The sequence below is a fragment of the Rhipicephalus microplus genome, chromosome 5 (assembly GCF_043290135.1).
Source record: "Rhipicephalus microplus isolate Deutch F79 chromosome 5, USDA_Rmic, whole genome shotgun sequence".
Classification (NCBI taxonomy): Eukaryota; Metazoa; Arthropoda; class Arachnida; order Ixodida; family Ixodidae; genus Rhipicephalus; species Rhipicephalus microplus.
Window position 1 is genome coordinate 144,647,647 of NC_134704.1, and position 21,921 is coordinate 144,669,567.

Here is a 21,921-nt window from a genome sequence, read left to right on the forward strand (position 1 = left end):
CAAGGACTTCAGCAAAATTGTGCTACGACCACGTGGAGGATTAAATATCTCGAGAATCGGCACTGGAGCCGTGGCAGACGCGATAGTACTGGCGGCCGGCATCAAAGAGGAAAAAGTCATGCAGGACATCATCTGTTCCCACTTGCAGCAGAACATTATGGTGGCGAGCACTCCAAACCAAGAGAGCGCTTCAAGATACCTCAAGGTCAAGCAAATTGACATTGGAGGCAAAGTTTTCGAGGTTAGCGCGTACGCCACGGCACCCCACGATACTTGTAAAGGAGTGATTCGCGGGATCCCCGTAAGCGATACTCAGGACATTTTGACCCGAAAGATTGTGAACGCGAACAACCCGCTCGCGCTGCAGGCCAAGAGAATCAAGGACACCGGGACAATCATCATAGCGTTCGAAGGACACAAGGTGCCCAGATTCGTGAGATATGGACCTTCACTTTTGCAGTGCTCCGTTTACCGCAAGAACATCGATATTTGTTACGTCTGTGGGAAGCTGGGACATCGGTCTGACGTCTGTCCGAATCCAGCTGAAACATCTGCAGAGGCTGCGAGATCAGGAATCCAGATAGCCTGCACCAGTGCAATCCAAGATGCAGGCTGTGTGACGGTCGCCATCCCACAGAAGACAAAGAGTGCAAGAACAGGTTCTTAGTGCCATACGTCGTCAGACGCAGACGTTGGGAAAGATCGCGAGCAGCCGCAGAAGCCCGGGACGCATCAATCACATCGAGTCCAGACATCAACGACAAGCAGCTTATTCCAGCCTACGGGACTCAGAGCATCCAGACTACTCAAGAACAGAAAAGGCGGCCCCACTCCAGGGGAAGGTCGCGTTCCAGAAGAGGTTCTAGACCCAAGGTGCGCTCCCATTCACGGGGGCGCTCGAGTTCTCAAGGTCACCATCAGGGTCGGGATCAGCCTGGGCGGCACCCGAATGGCCAGCTGCCTGGCGTTCAGTTCGAGATCACGGCTTCACAACCGGGGAAGACGCCTGCAGTTGCAGCGAAAGGCAGCTGGGCTGAGCGAGTGCACAACGGCGCGGCAGAGGTTATGACAGGTAAGCTGCCAGAGCATGATAGAATTGCACAGTTAGAGCAAAAAAACGTGATACTTACAAAATCGAATGAGAGGCTATCAGCTGAGTTAAAGGAAATAAAAATTCTTCTCACTAAGCTAACCAGCGCGCAGTCTTCACAGCCAATGCCTCAGCCAGTCGATGTCCCTGTGGCTGAAAACGTGGGGGACTCGAGAACCACAAAAAGAGGGCAGTCATGGCAGAACACGTGGAAGCCAACCAAACGAGCATGTCAGATATGAAAGAGGTTCTTGACACGATTAGCAAAGTAGTAGCCAATCTTAGCGAGCAGAGGGTAGGCTACAGTCAAGCGTGGTGGCACTGGAAGAGCATATGACTTTGCGCATTACAAAGGTCGAAGCATATCTGCACAATACAGCAAGGCCTCCTCATGCGCCAAACTCACGCCTTCGGCCACCAATACTAGTGGTACCAAACCTGTCGACAGGTGCAGTATCAGGCTCTGGCCGCCCATGTAATAATCATGATGGCAGCGCTACGTGAAGCATTTCGTATCTGGCAATGGAACTGTAGAGGTTACCTTAAAAAGAAGGCAGCCCTACAGCAGTATATCAGGAGCAGCCAAGAAAAGCCTCATATTATATTATTACAAAAGACCCTTTCACCGCAAGCAACGTTGCCTGGATTCCGGCCTGTAATAGGGGATACTGAAGGGAGGGGAGTCTGCACCTTCGTATGCAACAAACTAACGCACGTAACCCATGACCTCAAGATAGAAGCAGGCCGATTCGAACACGTCTTGGTAGAGATCGTGCCGGGTACCAGCAACCGTCAGAGCATTTTCATTCTTAATATATACAGCAGTCCAAAGGAACAAAAGCAAGGGTTCAAGACGGTTCTAAAGAAAGCTGTTAATATCGCCGGGGAATGTCCGCTCGTCATAGCAGGTGATTTCAACGCCCCTCATCATACATGGGGTTACAAGTACAACACTGGGAAAGGAAATCGACTTTGGCAAAGTGCCAGTGAACTTGATCTCACCCTAATCACAGACCCCAGCCTACCAACAAGGCTTGGTACATCTTGCTGCAGGGATTCCACCCCGGACCTTACATTTGTAAGGAACATCAAGAAGGCCCAGTGGATGAACCTTGCTGTAGACCTAGGGAGTGACCACTGCATTCTTGCCACTACCTTCTCCATGGAGCGTAAAAAGTAGAGAGAATTCCACTTCACAGACTGGGATAAGTTCAGGAAGATAAGGACGGAAAGGGAACAAGATGGCCACAGACAAGGCTTGGAGCAGTGGGTCAAACAGATTAACGATGACATCAAATCCGTCTCCTCCACCATTACCACAGATTTTCCGGTTGAAAGAATGGATAGCCGGCTCGCTCATCTTCTTGAGGCAAAGCAAGCACTACTGAACCGTTGGAAGGGTCAGCGCCTGAACCGAAGACTGAGGGAGAAGATAGCTGAGGTAAACACATCAGTCGAGGAACATTGTCGCGCACTATCCAGGCAGCAATGGGACGAAATCTGCAACTCCGTCGATGGTCAGATGCACAATGGCAAGACATGGAATATGTTAAAGCATCTCCTCAACGAAAACACCAACAAAACAAATCAAAAGCATGTTATCGCTCGAATTTCGCACAAAGAGATAGGGCGCACTACAGAACAGCAAGTTGTGCAGTGGCTCGTGCATAAGTACCTCCCAATCAAAAGAGGGTTGACACCACCAAGTAGACAGTACCAGGGCAGGCCCAATCCAGGTCTTGAGGGCGACTTTAACATCGAGGAGATCAGAAGAGCCTTGCATGATCTCAATGGCAGGTCGGCCCCTGGCCCGGCCGGTATATCAAACAAGGCCCTTCGTAACCTTGATGATTATTCAATTGAAACCCTGAAGGATATTATCAATGCAGCATGGAAAGAAGGCAGGGTGCCAGAGCAGTGGAAGCTGGCCAGAACGATCCTTATTCCTAAGCCAGGAAAGCCCCCTAACTTGGACAACATGAGGCCAATATCCTTGACATCATTGTATCGGCAGGGTTGCAGAACATGCCATACTGCCCAGGATAAACAAGTACTTGGAAGATAACGACATATATACACACAATATGGTTGGATTCAGGGCAGGGCTATCCAGAAAAGATGCATTGAAGCTTATCAAACACCAGGTCATCGACAACGAAACGCGAAATGTGAGAGCCATTCTGTGCCTAGATCTAGAAAAAGTGTTTGACAACATCCACCACTCATTCATACTCGAAGCAATTTCAAAGCTTGGTCTGGGGAAAGCCTTCTATCACTACGTATGGTCCTTTCTTACAGATCGGAAAGCCGTGATGAAGATTGCAGATATCGAGACCGCAGCAATCAAACTAGACAAAGGGGAACGCCAGAAGGGGCAGTGATTTCACCAATGCTGTTCAACATTGCCATGATTGAACTGCCAAAGAAATTATCGAGCATTGAAGGATTGAAGCACAGCATCTACGCAGATGACATTACCATCTGGTGCACAGGTGGAAGCGAGGGGCAGATAGAGAGCGCCCTGCGAGAGGCGATTGACACCGTAGAAGAGTACTTTCGTCCTTCTGGGCTCAAGTGCTCCTCGAGTAAGTCAGAACTTTTACTGTATCGGACTGCACGCCGGGGACCAAAACCCAGGGGATGGAAGCCGTTAAACTAGATAGACATCCTCCTCCGTACAAATCAAGGGGATTCTATCCAGAGGGTCGACTCCATCAAAGTCCTGGGCATGCTGATAGAGTCTACCGGCGCCAACAGCAAATCTATAGCCAAGTTAACTTGGAAAACAGACAGTGCGGTGCACCTCACACGCAGAGTGGCCAACAAAAGAAATGGAATCAAGGAAGACAACCTCATCAGGTTGATGCATGCGTTTATTCTAAGCCACTTCACGTACGAGGCAGCAATGCACAACTGGTCAAGAGCACAGTCCGAGACACTGAATGTGCTCCTCAGGAAAGTTATCAAAAAGGTGCTGGGCCTACCCATACATACCAGCACCGAGCGTCTGCTTGAGCTTGGCATTCACAACAAGCTCGAAGAAATAGCAGAAGCCCAAGAGAGAGCACAGTTTTCAAGGTTATCTACTACAAGGTCGGGGAGAATGATCCTGCAGGAGCTGGGCCAACACTCAATGGCAATCAGGCACAATTACAATGATATCCCCGACAACATCAGGTAGAATATCACGGTGTCTCCTATACCGAGAAACATGCATCCAGAACACAACGTCGGAAGAAGAGTAGCGAGGGCCAGGACTATACTTCGTCAAGTCTCAAACGAGGAACGAGGGGTCGTATTTGTTGACGCGGCTTCCTACGCCAATGGGAAAGCGTTTGTGGCAGTGGTGGTCGATGGGGCTGGCCATGTCGTCAACTCACCGACGGTCAAGACGAAAGACCCATTCATTGCGGAACAGGTGGCCATCGCCTTAGCACTCAAGATGGATAACATTGAAGTCGTCTACAGTGATTCCATTGCAGCACTACGGGCGTTCGCCAAGGGGACGGTCTCTGAACAAACGCTGAGAATACTGCAAGGCAAGAACATAACGCATCATCTTCTGAGTTGGTTCCCAGCTCACCTTGGGCAAATCGACGATTCTCCTCCCAATCTCAATGAAGCAGCACATGAGACGGCGCGAGAACTCTCGAATTACGCCTCTCCGGGGATGTGTTCTACCGGTGAAGGGGATAACCGGGAAATTTTTACAACATATAACGAGCTCACTAAACATTTCTACCTGTCTAGAAGGATTTTCCCTCCACCTCACAAAAATCTAACCCGGCCCCAAGCACTTACATTAAGGCCCGTATTCACAAACGCTCCTCCACTCGACCCTTCACTAGAAACGCTCCTTAAGTGGCGTTTTCCCATTCACAAACCGCCCTTCACTTGAAACGCTTCCTTCACTTGAAAAAATCTTGAGCGTTCCCTCGAGATTGTCAAGGAAGCGATCGAGCTACCTTGAATCATCCCTCGAGTGAAACATTTGCGCCAGCATCGCGTCCATGGCGGAGCCCGTCTCACTTTGACGACGTTTCTCGATCTAGTAGGCTGCCACGGCCGCGTTCTTTCGACAATGACGGTGCGCGTTTACTACGGAGCTGTCTTCGAACGGTTCAGCAACGGCTACTGTGGCGCCGGGACAAGCGGGCGTGGTGTCAAAAGGAGCACTCACCAGTGCCGTGCTGTATTGTGTTCCGTGCATGAGCCAGTGGATTACCTGCCTTCGGGTGTGCGTATACTCTTCGTGCGAGTGCTCCATGACTTACTGCGGATTCCAGTGCTTTGAAGTGTTTTGATGAAGCTCGCACACCGCATCAGTTCAAGCGTGGTGCGAAAGCTTGACAAGCAAGCGGCATAGCAAACTTTTGATGCGCTGAGTTCACCGTACTTTAGAGTGGCTTCTTCTCCGGTGAACCTTTGCTGCCCTAGCCGAAATTTACGACGAAGCACACCTCCGTCAGGCGACCATCTGTACCAATGAGAAGGTAAGTTCTGTGTTTTTTTTCCTGCTTCTGTCAGATTACTAATAAAGACAGTTTAAGAAAAGCACAACACAATACATTGGGCGCAATTAGTATGCTGCTGTAGCTACTACGCGTGAAACACAGCTTCTTTATACAGTGTCTATGCAGCTCACAATACCAATGAACAACCAAGTACACATTTAGCGGATCAAGCAGATGATCATGCTCTGTGAAACCTACATGTACGCAAAAGTGCGTCGAGTGTGGTATGAAAACGCAAACATTTGAAATATAAATACAGCAGATACATAATGAGATTGTTTTTTTTAATTTAACCCCATTCCTAGCCCTCGAAGAAGAATTGTTGGCTATGGCACCGATTTGTGCAATTAGATAATGAAATTATATACCCAAATGCCTGGTCAGCTGCCCAAGTGCCTGAGCCAAACATGTGTCAAACTAGTCAAAGCTCAATACTTCAACCATGTCTGTTCTTGAACGCGAGACATACTAATGAATGTGTGCACAGCTAGAATTGAAGAAAAATGCGGCTTTTGTATCCAATGCATTACGTTTTTCTAATATTATTTCTTGCCTCTTTTGTGCAGGGGACCAGCTCCCGACAGAAGAACACAGAGAAAAGGCCTCCCAGAATCTGACGCGTTATCAATGCATTGCGGAGTTTGCACGACTGTATACAAAAGCATAAAAACAGCAGTGAATGCGTGCAGCTACACCGCATTAGGCGCCCTATGGTGTCAACTTCCTTAATCTTATTTATGATGTCCTCCGAGCTCGTACTTTATCTTTACAGTGTGTAGGTTGCATATGTTTGATTGATGAACACTTTTCATTTGTATTGTTATGTTTGCCACGTTGCTCCTCATCAGCCACATGTAATAAAGGTCCATTTGCCATTCACAACTTCTGTTTTGTTCATTTATTAATACATAATTATCGTCATGTTTGTCTTTTCATGATGAGACAGGACTGCGAAAACCACTTCTCCGATTCTACAGGAAAGCAGTTCTAGGAAAATTAAACTTCTTTTATATAAAGCAGCACCACTCCTCTTCCACGGAAATGAGATGGCGTGGTTATAACTGGTAGACTTGCTAATAATGCAGCAATAGCGGATATTTTATTTACAGGGTTCTGGCCAGATGTATCCGCGATGACTGCAATACTCTTGAGCATTTTTCACCGCTTTGTTGCACTGGTCTTCAATAAATAAGCAGAATAATATACGCTGATCTTGACAACACTTTCTCGAAGGTTGAGAGAACCCACAGGATAGTTTTTAAAACAGAACAGTGCCAAAAGTCAGACGCGGCTTCAATTTTATGATTTCCAAAAAAAATAAAACATCCCCTCTAATTTATGTTGTGCCGGGGCTTTGGAATGCAGCACAGACACCACGATCCTTTTCGACAGGTATTTCCAGTAGTTATATTGCAAATATAATCGAAAACATTAGTGCGAAGGTCATTCATGCACTAACGATTGTGCTTGTGAGCATGCAGATGAAGGAGACGGGAAAAAATTTAAGACGTTGCCGCTGTGTGAACTTGGAGACGGAAGCTACACAAATTTAAAGGTTACTTCTATGCGAATCTGTCAAATTAGACGCATCCACAAATGCAGAGCAAATAAAAAAACAATGCAAAAACAATAACACACTCCTTGGAAGTTTAAAATGTTAAAGTTGACACACACACACACACACACACACACACACACACACACACACACACACACACACACACACACACACACCAGTCCCTGTTAACCGACTATATATGTTACTAAATGAAGAAAACAACTTTAAAATGTATTTTTCGACAATAGTGAAAGGAAGGCACACGATCGTTTTTCTTAACTTGCGTAGCAGTCTAATTCGAACACTCAGCTACGAGTAAAACATGCCTAGTTTTTAACGCTACCCTGGTATAACCTTGAATATCAGTTGCGAGCAATGTCTTTCAAATTTCCTATTATACGCAGAGGAACAACTACGAAAGCGCCACGGTGAAATTCGCAGTAAATGAGAAAAATAAACATTGCATAGGCCCCTGAAAATAGGAACTGTGCACATACTCCCGTAGCGAGAACGAATTTACGTACGAGTAATCCTTATACATAATGCGGTGGTGAATGCTAAAAGCACGCCAACATACTGTGATATATAGTAAAAAATACTCATTCCACCGCGTTATACATTCGGTGGCTACATTAGTGATCAGAAGGCTCTCAGTAAAGCGAAAGTAAACAAAGCAACAAACCATCTATTGCGCTTCCTGTCATCACTCACGTAGTTCGTTAGTCACCCCGGCGAAAGTAAGCTCTCAAACGACACACACGCAAACACTACCGTAAATATAAATTGCGATTAATAAACGCATACAAGACAAAATAAACTAAGCAGGTAGACACGTTCAGCAGCAGACGAAATGCCATCAGCTGTTCGTTCAGCTGCCTGGGTTCAACTGTTGCCAGACGTGAAGGAGGGTTTCGCTAACTCTATCAGCACAAGACTTAGGGAAACAACACTACCACTCTAAATGCACGTATTTTGCTGTAATTTCAATTTAGAAAAAAGAATAACTAGAAAAGGCGTTCTCTTAATGTACATAGATAGGCAATTCTTAACCACAATTGCGAATACTCTCGTTATCAGGCGCTTTTCTCGGCGCATGCAGATCACTCAAGTGAAGGGAGCATTTCCAAGGCCTCCCTTGGCGAAGGAAGTGTGGAGGAGCGTTCATGAAACGCAGCGGCCCCTTGAGTGGAGGAGCACGCTCCACCTTGACTTCGTCAAGTCGAGGGGAGCTCTTGAGTGAAGGAGCGTTTGTGAATACGGGCCTAAGGCTTTTGCAAACGCGGATGTACCGTACTTTGAAAATGTTACACATCATGTACCCTGACCTATACCCAAGTAATCTTTGTCCACATTGTGGGGAAATAGCTTCATTAGAACACATGCTCTGGCAGTGCACCAATTTCGCTCATATATCGAACATCACCTCTGCCAGATGGGAGGCAGCAATCCGCCGCTCATCCTTGGCAGATTAGCTCTGGGCTGTCCACCAAGCCCGCGAGGCGGCTGAGGAGCTTGGCATCTCAGTCCCCACGTGGGAGCTGCCCGCAACACAGTGATCTGTGTTTTGGAGGACCAAATAAAAGTTTATACAATCCAATTTCACAAAGGTGAGTGAGCGTTGGTACTTACTTGCTGTGCACAGCTGTTACTAGAAATGCATTTTGTGTTGAGTTTCTCACGACGAAGGAGAATCATGGACGAGAAAGGCATATTGCTCGCGTGCATAATTCCTTCCTACTTCTCAGTGCTGGCATGGACACGTCAACACGAATGCGATTGAAAATTCGGTTTAACCTACAGAAGTCATTGGTTCACTTTTCACAAAAGTTTAGTTATGATGATGTTTAAAAGGTTTCTGATGGTTGTAATCTAGTCTGGCGAATAAACGCTCGGTGAAACTTCGCAGCCTGTTTCCCTTTGTGCTTTCACCTGCCGTGGTAGCATAGCATTATTGGGTGTCGTGTGACTATGCTGGAGGACACAGGTTCGACTTCCAGCCACGGCGGCCGTATTCGAAAGGGGTTAAACTGCAAAGAACATCCATATGGCGGCAGTGGCACGTATAACTCTATCAATTGTATATGATCGTACTTTCACGCATGGACTGTAGAGTGGGATCAGGTTTCCCAGAATGTTGAAAAATTAAGTGTGATGCTTTTTTACGCGCCTCGTTAAATTCATGAGTGCTGTTGGTGCCGTGTGAAACTAAAAATGCGGGGCTTACCTAGTATGTCGACACCGAAAAAATTCATTTTTTTACACTCTAAGGTAATCGATAAAGGAAGACTGCTTGGGAAGCAGAGCTCCTTGTATTCGTGACAAATTGGTAGTATGAAACAACACGAGACACACATGGAAGTGTGCGGAGCATCGTGCGAGTGCCTGACGATGAAAAAAGGGAGGCTTTTACTCTACACTAATAAAACAAAAGAAAACGTCACTCCTGCATTGCTTACAACAATCTTAGGTAAAAGCAATCGCTCACGACTGGCCGCAGCCGGCTATAGGATTGGCGTGCGCATGCGCGAGAGCAAGACCCCCGTGATTGAGAAGAAAGTTGAACGCTGAAGGAGGAACGTTGCTCCTTTGGCCCTTGCCGCGAGAGGGCGCGACGGGTAAAGCGTTCGAAAGGGAGGAAGTCGCTGCACCGCTGAAGGAGGAATGGAGCCCGTTTCTCCATTCTCGCTCCCCTTTTTTTAGTGCTGCAGGTTTTTTTTAATGCGAAGCGTTTCTTAGCGAACTTCGGCTACCTTTAGCGTATCTATCTATCTATCTATCTATCTATCTATCTATCTATCTATCTATCTATCTATCTATCTATCTATCTATCTATCTATCTATCTATCTATCTATCTATCTATCTATCTATCTATCTATCTATCTATCTATCTATCTATCTATCTATCTATCTATCTATCTATCTATCTATCTATCCACCTATGACTTTTAGCTCTCATGGCCGTTCCGATGATGGTATCGATACGAAACTTGGTATGGCATAACATGACTGTATGAAGAACATATTTGACTAGCCATAACATGAAAAACATCACATGTATGTCATGAATGTCATGATTTGTATTTTACAGTCCTGCAGCTATAGTGATGGTTTCGTTCACATGGCATGTTGTGAAACTGGTATGGTATGACATGATTGCATGGCAAACACAAGCGACAGACCCTAACATGAAAATCATGACATGCGTGTCATGTAACAACATGACTACAAGCCACGCTCATGAAACCAAATTGGGTATTACGGTACATGAATAGATGACGAAGGTTTGTGACGGGTACAAACATGATAATCATCAGATGCGTGTTATGTAACAACATGACTACATGCCAGGCTGATGATGCGATGGCGGCTGTTTCGCTAGCTTCACTTATACCAAACTTTGGGTTACGGGACGTGAATGGATGGTATGATAGTGGTGCAAACATGAACTTGAGATGCGTGTCATGTAACAACATGACTACGTGCTACGCTCTTGATGCGCTCGCGGCCGTTTCGTTAGCTTCACATGTACAAAACTCGGTATTACGTGACGCGAACGGACGACATAGGTAAATGACACATTCAAACATGATACTCACGACATGCGTGTCATGTATACTAACATGACTACATTCCACACTGATAATGGGCTCGCGGCCGTTTCGCTAGCTTCCCATATGCCAAATATGGTATTACGTAACGCCAATGGAGGACCAAGGTATGTGACTGGTGCAAACATGATAATCATGGCATGCGTGTCATGCGAGAACATGACTACATGCCACAGCCAAGGAGCCAATACATTTCGACGTGACGCGGTGCACGTGCTCGCCAGCGTTCATTTCGTCGCGTCACGCCGGCGTTGCCACGCCAGGTGCCGGTCCTGCTATTTTACTCGCAGGTGCGCGCCGCGCTGCGTTGCTTTGACGCTTGCGCGTTTCAGCGTGTTCGGTGTGCCTCCGTCATGAAAAGAGGGAGACGCAGTGTTGTCTGGGTAACGCATCGGCACGAAATGCAGCATGTTGCATTTCGTGCCGGTTGCCGTCGGGCCGCGCCGACGAAAGCTAGTAGCGCCTGGCGTCAGACTATAGAGTGCTCGCGTTTTGCTAGCGTCACTGTGCCCAGCGTGCGCACGCGTCAGCGTGACATTGGAGTATACTGGGCGCTTCATGATGCGCTCGCGGCCGTTTCGCTAACACCACAAATACCAAATTTGGTATTATGTGACGTCAATGGATGACGATATATATGACTGGTGGAAACATGATAATCCTGACACGCGTGTCATGTAAGAACATGGCAACATACCACGATCATAGCGTGCTCGCGGGCGTTTCGCTAGCTCCACGTATACTAAATTTGGAATCACGTTAAGTGAATAGATGACGAAGGTAAAGACACATTCAAACATGTAATCATGACACGGAAGTCATGTACGGAATCATTGACCTCCACTTCGTAACGTTGAGGTCATTTTAAAGTGACATGTCAAACTTTGTCATTCGTGCTTCGCATATCTTCGATTCCCACTGTACATGTGATCCGCCCATTTTTTTTCTTTTTTCACAGCATCATTCGTATACTGTGTTATATTTCATGGCAGCTCTTATAGAAGATGAATCAGTTCTCGAAGCTGACCCCGTTTTCGCATGTAGATCAAAACAACATTGAAAGGAAGTGACTGTCGCTATGAGCCCATTCTACAGACGTAATCTATAAGCTAGGAATTAAGCCTGTGAGCCTAGGTCGCGGACGGCCGGGGCGTTGGTAGAATTTTTTCCAGACGGGAAACCCCTTTGAATAGAGTTGACCCGGGCAGGCAGAGGTGATACACCATCGTTTTGTGGGCACATACCATGGATTTTTTTCTTTTTTTTGGGGGGGGGGGGGCACGGGCTTGGTGCATGTGTCAGCCCCTGGCTATGCCACTGGCAGATCGAAACCCGTGTGGTCAGGTACACAGACGGGGACGGACAACCTGGGAGAAAGATGTCGGCGCAGGCTGCGGTAAAGGTTACCTTGACAATAGAAGTAAGCTTTACCAATGACTGGAGTGGCACATGTAGGATGTAAGAAAGAAGGTTTCGTCGAATGCGCTGGCTGAACACCCAGAAGCAACTGACCGCGAAATAGACCGAAATATAGTAAAAAAAAATAGCGAAAATAACAAAAAACAATAATTGGACTCGCAGGATATCTTGACTCTTTCACAATTCAGACAACAGCGAGGCGGAAATGTTGTAGGCTCGTGTGCTCAGATTTGGGCGCGCGTTAAAGATCCCCAGGTGGTCAAAATTTGCGGAGCCCTCTACTACGACGTCTCTCATAATCATATGGTGGTTTTGGGACGTTAAACCACACATATGAATCGATTCAGACAACGCACATTTTAAATTTTAATAACGATAACTTCCCCCACGTTTACACTCTTACGTCATACTTCAAAATATACATAATCGGACTGTTTGCACAGTCATTTTTCGCTGTAAAAGAGGCACGCACAGTTTTTATGTCAACCTTCTTGGTCTGATCTCACTTCAAGCCCATGGGCACAAAATAACCACAACAAAAAAGGGGGAGGGGACAGTGGCACAGCCAGTGGCCTTGACAGTAGCATCGCATACACAGCGAACTGTGGCACACTGCCGGTAACTTTTACTGCGACTTTTTGCATACAGTGTACTCTGCAGAAATTTGTGCACCTTAAGCCAGAGCAATACAACGGTGTAAAAAATGAAAACGCCACGAATTCGCGATTAAAATCAACGCATCCAACGACCAGCTTTTCTTCGCGAGAGTGACGCGAGATCACATGATCGAACCCTGCCCGTCACAGCGATTGCAGTCCTCGCGCCTCCAGCGGTGAGCCGTGCGCCCAATATGTTCGAGTATAAGTATACTGTATACGCTTCAACGCCATTGCACGATTTCTACATAGAAATGAGGTTTCCTTTTAATGTTTAACATTGCGTTTCACAAGTGCTCCAACAACAGGCTGAGGTTGAAGGGGGAGCAAGGGCAAAAGACGCGCTTCCTTTTCTCCTCTCTGTCTCATTCATGGACGGAGCTTTCAAGTAGACAATCGAGCGGCCATGATATTTTCTTGCAGGTTTGTTTAAATCGAACGGGCTGCTCACTGCGCAAGTAGGAACAGAGAGTTCGAGTATAAATATGCTACGCTTCAACTCCAACCAATATAATTTGAAAGTCATGAATGGGAAAAATAATTCAGACGAAATAATGCAGCGCATCACTGCCAATGCATAAAGGTGCGTGATGTCATTCTTGTTTCCCGCAAATAACTTACGTCCACGTTATTCGACCAAAACGCAATGAATCACTGTCAACTTATCAACCTTCGTCTCTGACGTGGTATAGTTAGAACAATTTTACGATTACTGTTACAATATAATTTGCCAGTGATCATTCAGCAAAGCAAAAGTGACACGTGTTTTATGGACATCAACCGATGCGATTGTCTCGCTGGCAAATATCAATGCCACTGCCATTTTGCTTAGACTGATTTTCGTGCCAGTTTTTTTTCACCTCCATTACGGCAAAGTGATATTGCTGTTCTTTCTCTTTAACCCGACATGGGAATGTGTTGGCTTTATTACACATCACTGTACCTTGCACAGTGTGTGCATACGCGTTCATTCGGGAAACTAGCTTTCCCAACGTGGTCACACGTTATTCACGTTTGCTGCGGCGCACTTGACGTCGGCCGTCGAGAGGTACTGCCGCACGTGACGCCAGCAGTCCTCGTTAAGGTCGTCCAGCTGCAAGCGATCGTCGTCTACAGGATGGCAGACGACTCGGTCTTTCACGACACCGACGACCTGCATAAATCCGTCCAGGCATTGCGTCCTCCTCAGGCGGCCTCGCGCCAAGACAGCGAGCTCAGCCTTGTCCACCTGGATCACCCTGGCAACCTCGTCCAGCAGCGTGGGGTGTAGGACGACGCGCTCCAAAGCGGCCGTGACGTACCTGCGAGGAGTGACCGCATGCTATTTCAGATATATGTATACGTATATTCTTGTATGCAGTAAGGGTGTACATGGGCTGTTACATACATGGAGCAGCGGTCGCATGAATTCAATAAATCTCGTTCGGGATTCGTTCGAACGTAACAAGGAGTGGGGACACATCGACAGCGAAAAAGCTCGAGATCTCATACATGCCACACACATAAACTCACAATTCGTAAGAAATTGAGAAGAGGTCGGGTTCGAACAAAGAACAAATAAATAAATAATCATTGCCGCAGCTCAACTCAGTTATGCCTTAGTGTGTGTATAGCGAAAGGTACGGTTCATCGTATTGCTTAACTTGGTTCTCTCATTACGCTTCTTGAGGTGTGCAGCTCGTTCTTACTCGGCTCCCTGCATTCTCTTGATTTCATTCCGACGATGAATCCTGGCTTCTTTCAGTCTCTCCGACTGATTTTACATATCTACTGTTGAATCTCACCTAGACGCCCCTTCTATACACCCACGATGCAACGCCGGCTATTCCTTTGTTGCGATGCCGTTCCACCAGCTCCCCCTTACGTCATGCGAGATGGCGCGGCTAGCGGCGCGGCCAGCTGCGATGGTTGCTAGGCAACGGCTCAGCGGTGCGGCTACCGGCCACAGTGAAACGGCCAGTGTAGCTCTCGCTAACTGGGGGTGCTTAAGCTTCGGCTTCAGAAGTCAAACGTGGTAGTGATAAAATGCCCCGCCTGATATCGCTACAGGGCCTGATATCGCTACCATGAACATAATGACAAGCGAAACGCGCGCCGTTTCATTTGTCATTATGTTCAGCCGAGGAGCAAGCCAGCCAGCCAGCCAGCCGCTTCCTGTCTTCCCATACACAGGAGAGATGAAGGTTTCCGTCCTCTTCAACAACACTTACATTGCAACAAAGCATACTAACTGCGTGTGTATGAGAGAATGCATGCACTAATGTGGCTGCCCGTTGTAATGGGTAGTCGGCTTCAAACCCCCATCCTTATGCCTTTCAGGTGGTCTGACGACCGATGGCAATGTGTGCTTTCACCACATATAACTGTGATTATGGGACACCTGTACACCCGACAGGCGTGTTTCTGAAGCATGAATTTTATACTTCGAGTGCACTTCCAAGCATTAGCGTGAATCTGGGGCAACGCCGAAGAAATGGGTTTGACTGCACCTCGGGTAAATCATTTTTATTATTGACATTTAAGGAAATTTCTGGGTCACGAAAAATCTTGATTTTTCACTCCCACCAAACTATACACCGATCCCGTTACTGGAATTTCTGCAGACGCGGGCACTTAAGGCTGTCGCGTTAATGACAAATAAGTAGAGCGAGAAGTGCAATTAGAAGAAAACAAAGAACACATGAAAAAAGGACATGAACAGGCTCTCCAGCTCTGTTAAGCCGAAGAAGAGAGCAAGAAAAGAACTCCGTTGCGCGATTTCCACATAGGAATGACGTTTCAATCTGCTGTTTAACACTGCGTTTCTAAGTGCTCCAACAACAGGCTGAGGTATTTGTTGCGGAGGGAGGAAGGGCCAAAGAAGCGCTTCCTTATACCTTAAGGTATAAGGAAGTGCTTCTTTTCGTCCATAAATGAGACAGACAATTGTCTGTCTCATTTGTGGACGGAGCTTTCAAGTAGACAATCGAGCGGCCATGATACTTTCTTGCAGGCTTGTTTAAGCCGGACGGGCGGCTTACTGTGCAAGTACGAAGAAAGCAGTACCCTCCATTAATTATCACCCCTAACTTCTCCCATTATAGGATCTGAAAAACCTCTTGTAAGCAAGCGGTAAATAGCATACGGGAGATAGTATCCCCTTGACTTACACCCTTCTTGATTGGTGTTCTGTCGCTTTCTTTATGGAGCACTATGGTGGCAGTTGATTCTTTGTAGATTTCTTACACGATGTGTATATACGGTTTGTCGACGCCCTATTTCCACAGTGTCTGCATGACTGCTGATATTTTTACTCAATCAAATACTTCTCGTAATCTATGAAGGCTATGTACAGTGGTTGGCTGTATTCTGAACATTTCTCTATTACCTGATTGGTAGTATGAGTGTGGTTGATTGCTGAGTAGCCTGTTCGAAATCCTGCTGGTTTATTTGGCTGATTGAATTCTAATGTTGTCTTAATTCTGTTAGCAATTACTTATGAGAATAGCTTGCCTATGACGCAGAGCATGCTGATCGGCCTGTATATAGTTCTTGAAGTTCTTGTCATCTCCTTTCTTATGTATTAAGATGATGTTAGCATTCTTTCAAGATTCTGGTACCCTCCCTGTCAGGAGACACTTCGTAAACAGAATGGGTAGTTTTTCTAACACAATCTGTTTTCCGTCTTTCAGCCGATCTGATGTTACCTGATCCTCACCAGCAGATTTTTCTCCTTGCATTCCCTTCAAGGCTTTTCTGACTTGTTCTGTCATTTTTGGTAGGATGTCATCTGGGGTATACTGCTAGTTCTTAAATTAAGGTTGTGGTTGTCCCGGCTACTGTAAAGATCTCTGTAAAACTCCTCTGCTCTTCTAATATGCTATCCATATTTACTTGGCCTTCCTTGTCCCCTATAGCGCATACATCTGATTTTTACCTATCCCTAGTTTCCTCTTCATCGCTTTGACGCTCTCTCCGTTCTTTAGAGCGTGTTCGATTCTCTCCATGTTATACAATCTTACATCATATACCTTACGCTTATTAATCAACTTCGCCTGCTATGTGAGTTCTATTTTGTCTGTTGTGTTTGGGGCTTTCGTGCTTTGTCCTTTTTAATGAAGTGGCAACTTATAAGAGAAGAGCAGAAAGGTAGGTCCTAAGATTAATCTGCAGAAAACGAAAACAATGTACAACAACCTCGGAAGAGAACAGTGCTTAGACATAGGTAATAGTGCACTTGAAGTTGTAAAAGACCACGTCTACTCAGAAGAGGTAGTAACCGCGGAACCAAACCACAAGATTAAAGTAACTATAGAAGAACAAGCATGTGGTGGAGCACATTGGGCAAGCGCTCTCAAATCTAGACTGGTACATTGCCACTATCCCTCAGGAGGAAGGTATATAACGTCTGCTTCTTGCCGTACTTACCGAAATAGAGCAGAAACCTGGAGGCCTATAGAAAGGATTCAGCTTAAATTGAAGACGACGCCGCGCGCGAAGGAAAGAAAAATGTTATAGGCGTTACCTTAAGAGACAAGAAGAGAGCAGAGTGGATCAGGCAACAAACCGGGGTTAAGGATATCATAGTTGAAATTGAGAAGAAATGGACATGGGCCGGGCATGTAGCATGTAGGCAGGATAACCGCTGGTCATTCAGGGTAACTGACTGAATTCCCAGAAAAGGTAAGCGGACTATAGGAGGAGATGGGATTCTTTAGAAAATTAGATGGGAAGATGAGATCAGGAAGTTTGCAGGTATGAAGGGCCAGCAACAAGCACAGGACCGAGTTGACGGGCGGAACATGAGAGAGGCTTTTGCCCTGCAGTGGACGTAGTTAGACTGATGGTGATGCTGCTGCTGCTGATGATGATGAAGATTCTCAGCGCAGAGAGCTTCGAGTTAAACAGGGACGAGACGGGCACGTTGTCGTTCCATCGCTTCGGGTTCTTCTCGCAGTTGCTGTTGCGTCTCTCATAATCAAATGGTGGTTTTGGGACGTTAAACCCCACAAATCAATCAATCGCAGTTGCTGTTGCCTCTCCCGTTCTACGTAGTATTCTACATCCTCGAGGTCATCGGCTTGCTGCCGTCGCTTCACAGCCGTTCGTTTGACTGAGTTTTACGCCATTTTTAATGGACCAGTGATGAGTGAGGGATTCAATTAATTCTTGTGGCACACAACTGTTTATGAGGATAGTTTTTTTTGTTAAAATGTTGAACGAGGACTATAGTTTCTAAAGCAGCTTCACTTAAAAAAAATACACTTTCCTGCTTTCCTTTTCCTGCATCTTTCCTTCCTGCGCACTGCCTCTCACGTGATCAGATATTTCCTAACGTTTGGTCTTTCATTCGATTTGTAAATGTTTATGGCGCCCCTTTCTTTGCGTTATTTGCACACAATATACAGGGTGTGCTTCTCCAACCTTATTTAAAAGATGCCTCGTTGTCAATCAAAGCTTCGGTTTAGCCTGTGCCTGGTAACAAGATTACTTGATTTGTTCCACTGTATACCGCATGCGGCTTTTAAGGTTATACATGTAGATGCGCACTCAAATCGCACATTCCTTTTCATGTGTACTCCAATGACTTACTTGCGAAGTAACCTTGCTCCACGCTTCAGAGGCTTTTACATGAAGCCTAACCCACACTGCTTCGCATTGCCTCACTTGGAGTTTATCCTCTCCACCGTTTTGTATACCCAGCGCCACTTGTTGCCATGGCGACGAATACGACAAATTCGTTTTGAAAAATTGCGTGATTGATTTGCAAGTTTGGGATGTTTTTGGTTTCAGTAAAACAATATATTTCAGACAACAACTTCCACCGTTTCTTGATGTACTCGGGCAGTGTCTTTTATAGATACACTACGCTTAGAAAAAACAAACAAACTCACGTATTCTGAATTCTACACGAGTTCAGTCAACCCAAGGAAACGAATGTAGTAGACAAATTAAGAAGAACTTTTTATCGCGAAGCACCACACGTTATTCATCGAATCCGTCTACCTAAAGGATCTCAGAGGCATTGTTCCCTGTGTAAGATTAGTGTTATATTTTAGAAGCACCTGGGAGGAGCTCAAACGTTTTTATCGTATTAAGAAAACCATACATTTATGCACCCCCCCCCCTAAAAAACAGAAGAAAGAAACGTTCTGCGTTTCTCTTACCTGTCCAGAGGTGAAGCTTCCTTCATACGAGCTGCTCGTGCGACAAGACCGGAGTTCCTCATCGTTGCCTCCCTGACAGCGAGCCAGGGGCTTAGAGCGTCTGATTCTAGGGGGCCATGATCATTCACCCTCATTAGGTTGTAGTTATCCTGGATGCCCACTGAGAGGCACCGAAAAAAGTCAGTGAAGTTCACGGGAGATTCGGTGTTTAAGAGGAAGCACCTGATGCTCGTGTTTCGTTTGAGCAAGTCAGCCAAGTCCTCGGTGTCCCGGATGCTCATATCAAACATTCTAACTTCCAGTTCTGTGACGCTCTTGTTTTCAGATAGTGACTCCAGAATGATCGTCCACCATTGTTGTTGGACATCTGTTTCTCCAAGAACAGCGCCTATGACGCTGAGCTTCAAGACATGCAATGTTCTGGTGGATCTCAAATATTCGGCTAATGCCAATGACTGATGCATGTAGTCACTATATATCCAGATACTAATGTACTTTATGTGCTCATAGCTCGGTAGCCGGTGCAAGATTGCTAGCTTGTCGCCATCAGTCACATTTACGAGCAAATCTGTGCCTGAAAACGCCTCGCAGTCAATCAAGTCTATCTGCCCTGTGAACTGGTGATGTCCGAGGGAAACCTTTCTTTCACAGCCGCTGCATTTCAGCTCTGCGCAGAGCCACTGGAGGTTAGAATACAGCGATAGCAAACAAATGCGAACCACCTTCAGTGTTTTCTTCGTCGGCAATGCCCGGAAGAAGTCGGACCACATTGTGGGATGCAGTATAGAGGAAGAAAGGCTCACTTCTTTCAATGCATTATTCTCAATCAAAGGAGTGACCCAGCAGCCGTAAACCGGGTTCAACACAAGCGGCCCTCGCTTCCGCGCTGTCTCAACATGTAGAACGCGTATTACTAGGTTTTCCCTTATTATACGTGACATCAGGGCCACGCTTTGCTCGTCCTCGAGGAAGCCATGAAGTGAGAGCTTTCTAATGCTCCGATTTTTCAAAATGCCTTCTAGTATGGCTCGTTGCATAAATAAATTCATCACGGTCACAGCTAAGACATTTAGCGCCGTGGTCGAGCTGAGATATTCTTTTAGAGCTTGCGGACGCGCTCCGCTCTTGATTAATAAACTTTGAAGGTGTAACCCTTTCAGAGCGGATCCTCTTGAGATGGCGGTGAAGAACATGTCGACGGCCGTCTCTTGTACCAAAGTGCCACTTAGGTGTAGGCACCTGAGAGACGATGACGCTTGCAGCAACCTGCACAGGGGGTCTATAAAGCCGTCCAGAAGACACGGGAAGCACGTCAAGTGGAGAGTTACGATTTCCGTCAGGCAAGGTAGGGTGGCAGAAATGGTTCTCGCTGCTGAAGCCTCCATGCTAGATAATTTCATAGTTTTGACCCCCTTCTTTTCAGAAATGGCACGCAGGACACGCGTGCTTGTGTCGTGACCTAGGGAAAGGTCGAGACTGACGCTTCCTATGCATTTGTGCGTTGAGAGTAACCACTCCAGAAGCTCCGCTTGGTTCGGTAGTTTCCACAGTTTAATACTCCCCCAGGTTGATGAGAAGGGGAAATTCATAATGTGGAGTTGATCGGACGTCTCGGGCTGCTCTTGAATTTCAAGTCCGGAACCCCGGAGCAGCCTGTTCCAGGTCACCAGCTTGGTGACAATCTGACAAGTTTGTTTTTCCGATGCTGTACAGGGTACGAGGTGGTCGGCAGCACCTCCGCCCAAGGCCAGCATGTCGACGATTCAGCTTGCTTCACGAGTACCACGAAACGGAAGTGTTCGTTAGTCAATGACTGCGGCCGCAAGAGTCGGTGACGTTCCGGATGTATCTTTTCCACCTGCGTGAATGTTGAAGTTATATTCCTGCGGTTATTGGGGAACGTTAGTAAGCTGCCGTACGGGAAGACAACCATGAAGATGAAACTTCAAAGACTATTTCTTGGTTTAACACAAAAAATGGCAGTGCTAATCTTCTCGCATGAGAACAACTTATATGCCTTCAATTTACGTACAAAGGTGATTTCCAAATGCAACACCACATGATCTTACATTACATTTCAAAAATAACGAAAATTAATATATCCCAAGGTTGCGAATTTTCATTAAGATTTACAAGCTTCAGTGGTACTACAATACTTTTAACCTAAAATGTACCTTCATAGGGCACAGTGTTTTTTACTCAGTGTTCACACCTATACCAACATTACAGGGACAAATGCAAAAAAGTAACACTCTGACTAAATTTTTGAAGGCGTAGTTCGCAGGAAAACATGGATGACGCTTGAGCTTCGGTTTGAAGGGTAGAACGCGATATTGTAATCGTGCCATGTTCATATCACCTTTTCAAAAGCCTGCCTAGCTTCTCTCATCGGTGCATAAACTGTGTCAAAAAAGAAAGAGAAATCGCGGATGGTTCCGCGGGGGGAGGGGGGGATGCCGTAAAAAGCTCGCCACGCTTTACACCCCACTAGAGTTACTGTATATAGCTACGTTTAGGTAGCAGAGTGGCGCATCTGTTTTCCAACGATACTTGCAACAATTAACTGCGGAGAAGTCGATGCACAGGCCGCGTCCGGAAAACATGGCGGCCCCGCCGAAAGCGTTCCTGGTCCACCTGGAATCTATCAAGTGATTGTCGTGCACTCTGTGGCTCGTTAGCTACGCTGAAATGGTGCTTTTAAGTGCTTCAGACTCATGTCCTCAAGCTTCGAGAGCAAAAGGATTTGCGTGCATTCGGCACCCCTTTCGAAAAACTATGATGAAATATTCGATGCTATATGCTTAGCGAGGCGCTCCCTGAATCTTGGAGGACATGCATTTTGTGTTTGTCACTTGTTGCTTATTCTCCATAGCTGGCTCCACGTCAAGTGGCGCCAGCTATGGAGAGCGTGGCGCCAGCAAAAACAGAA

At 46.3% G+C, this 21,921-nt stretch overlaps 1 protein-coding gene across 1 annotated transcript; it reads right to left on the reverse strand.

Annotated features, from left to right (window-relative positions):
• Nucleotides 1-13,738: 13,738 nt before the first annotated feature.
• Nucleotides 13,739-20,836, reverse strand: LOC142817398 (uncharacterized). The gene is made up of 2 exons (XM_075894420.1): nt 18,993-20,836; nt 13,739-14,147 (listed from the first exon to the last, which is right to left on the reverse strand). Exons 1-2 carry the CDS (start codon nt 20,744-20,746, stop codon nt 13,844-13,846), a joined length of 2,058 nt encoding a protein of 685 aa, XP_075750535.1. The 5' UTR covers nt 20,747-20,836; the 3' UTR covers nt 13,739-13,843.
• Nucleotides 20,837-21,921: the final 1,085 nt, after the last annotated feature.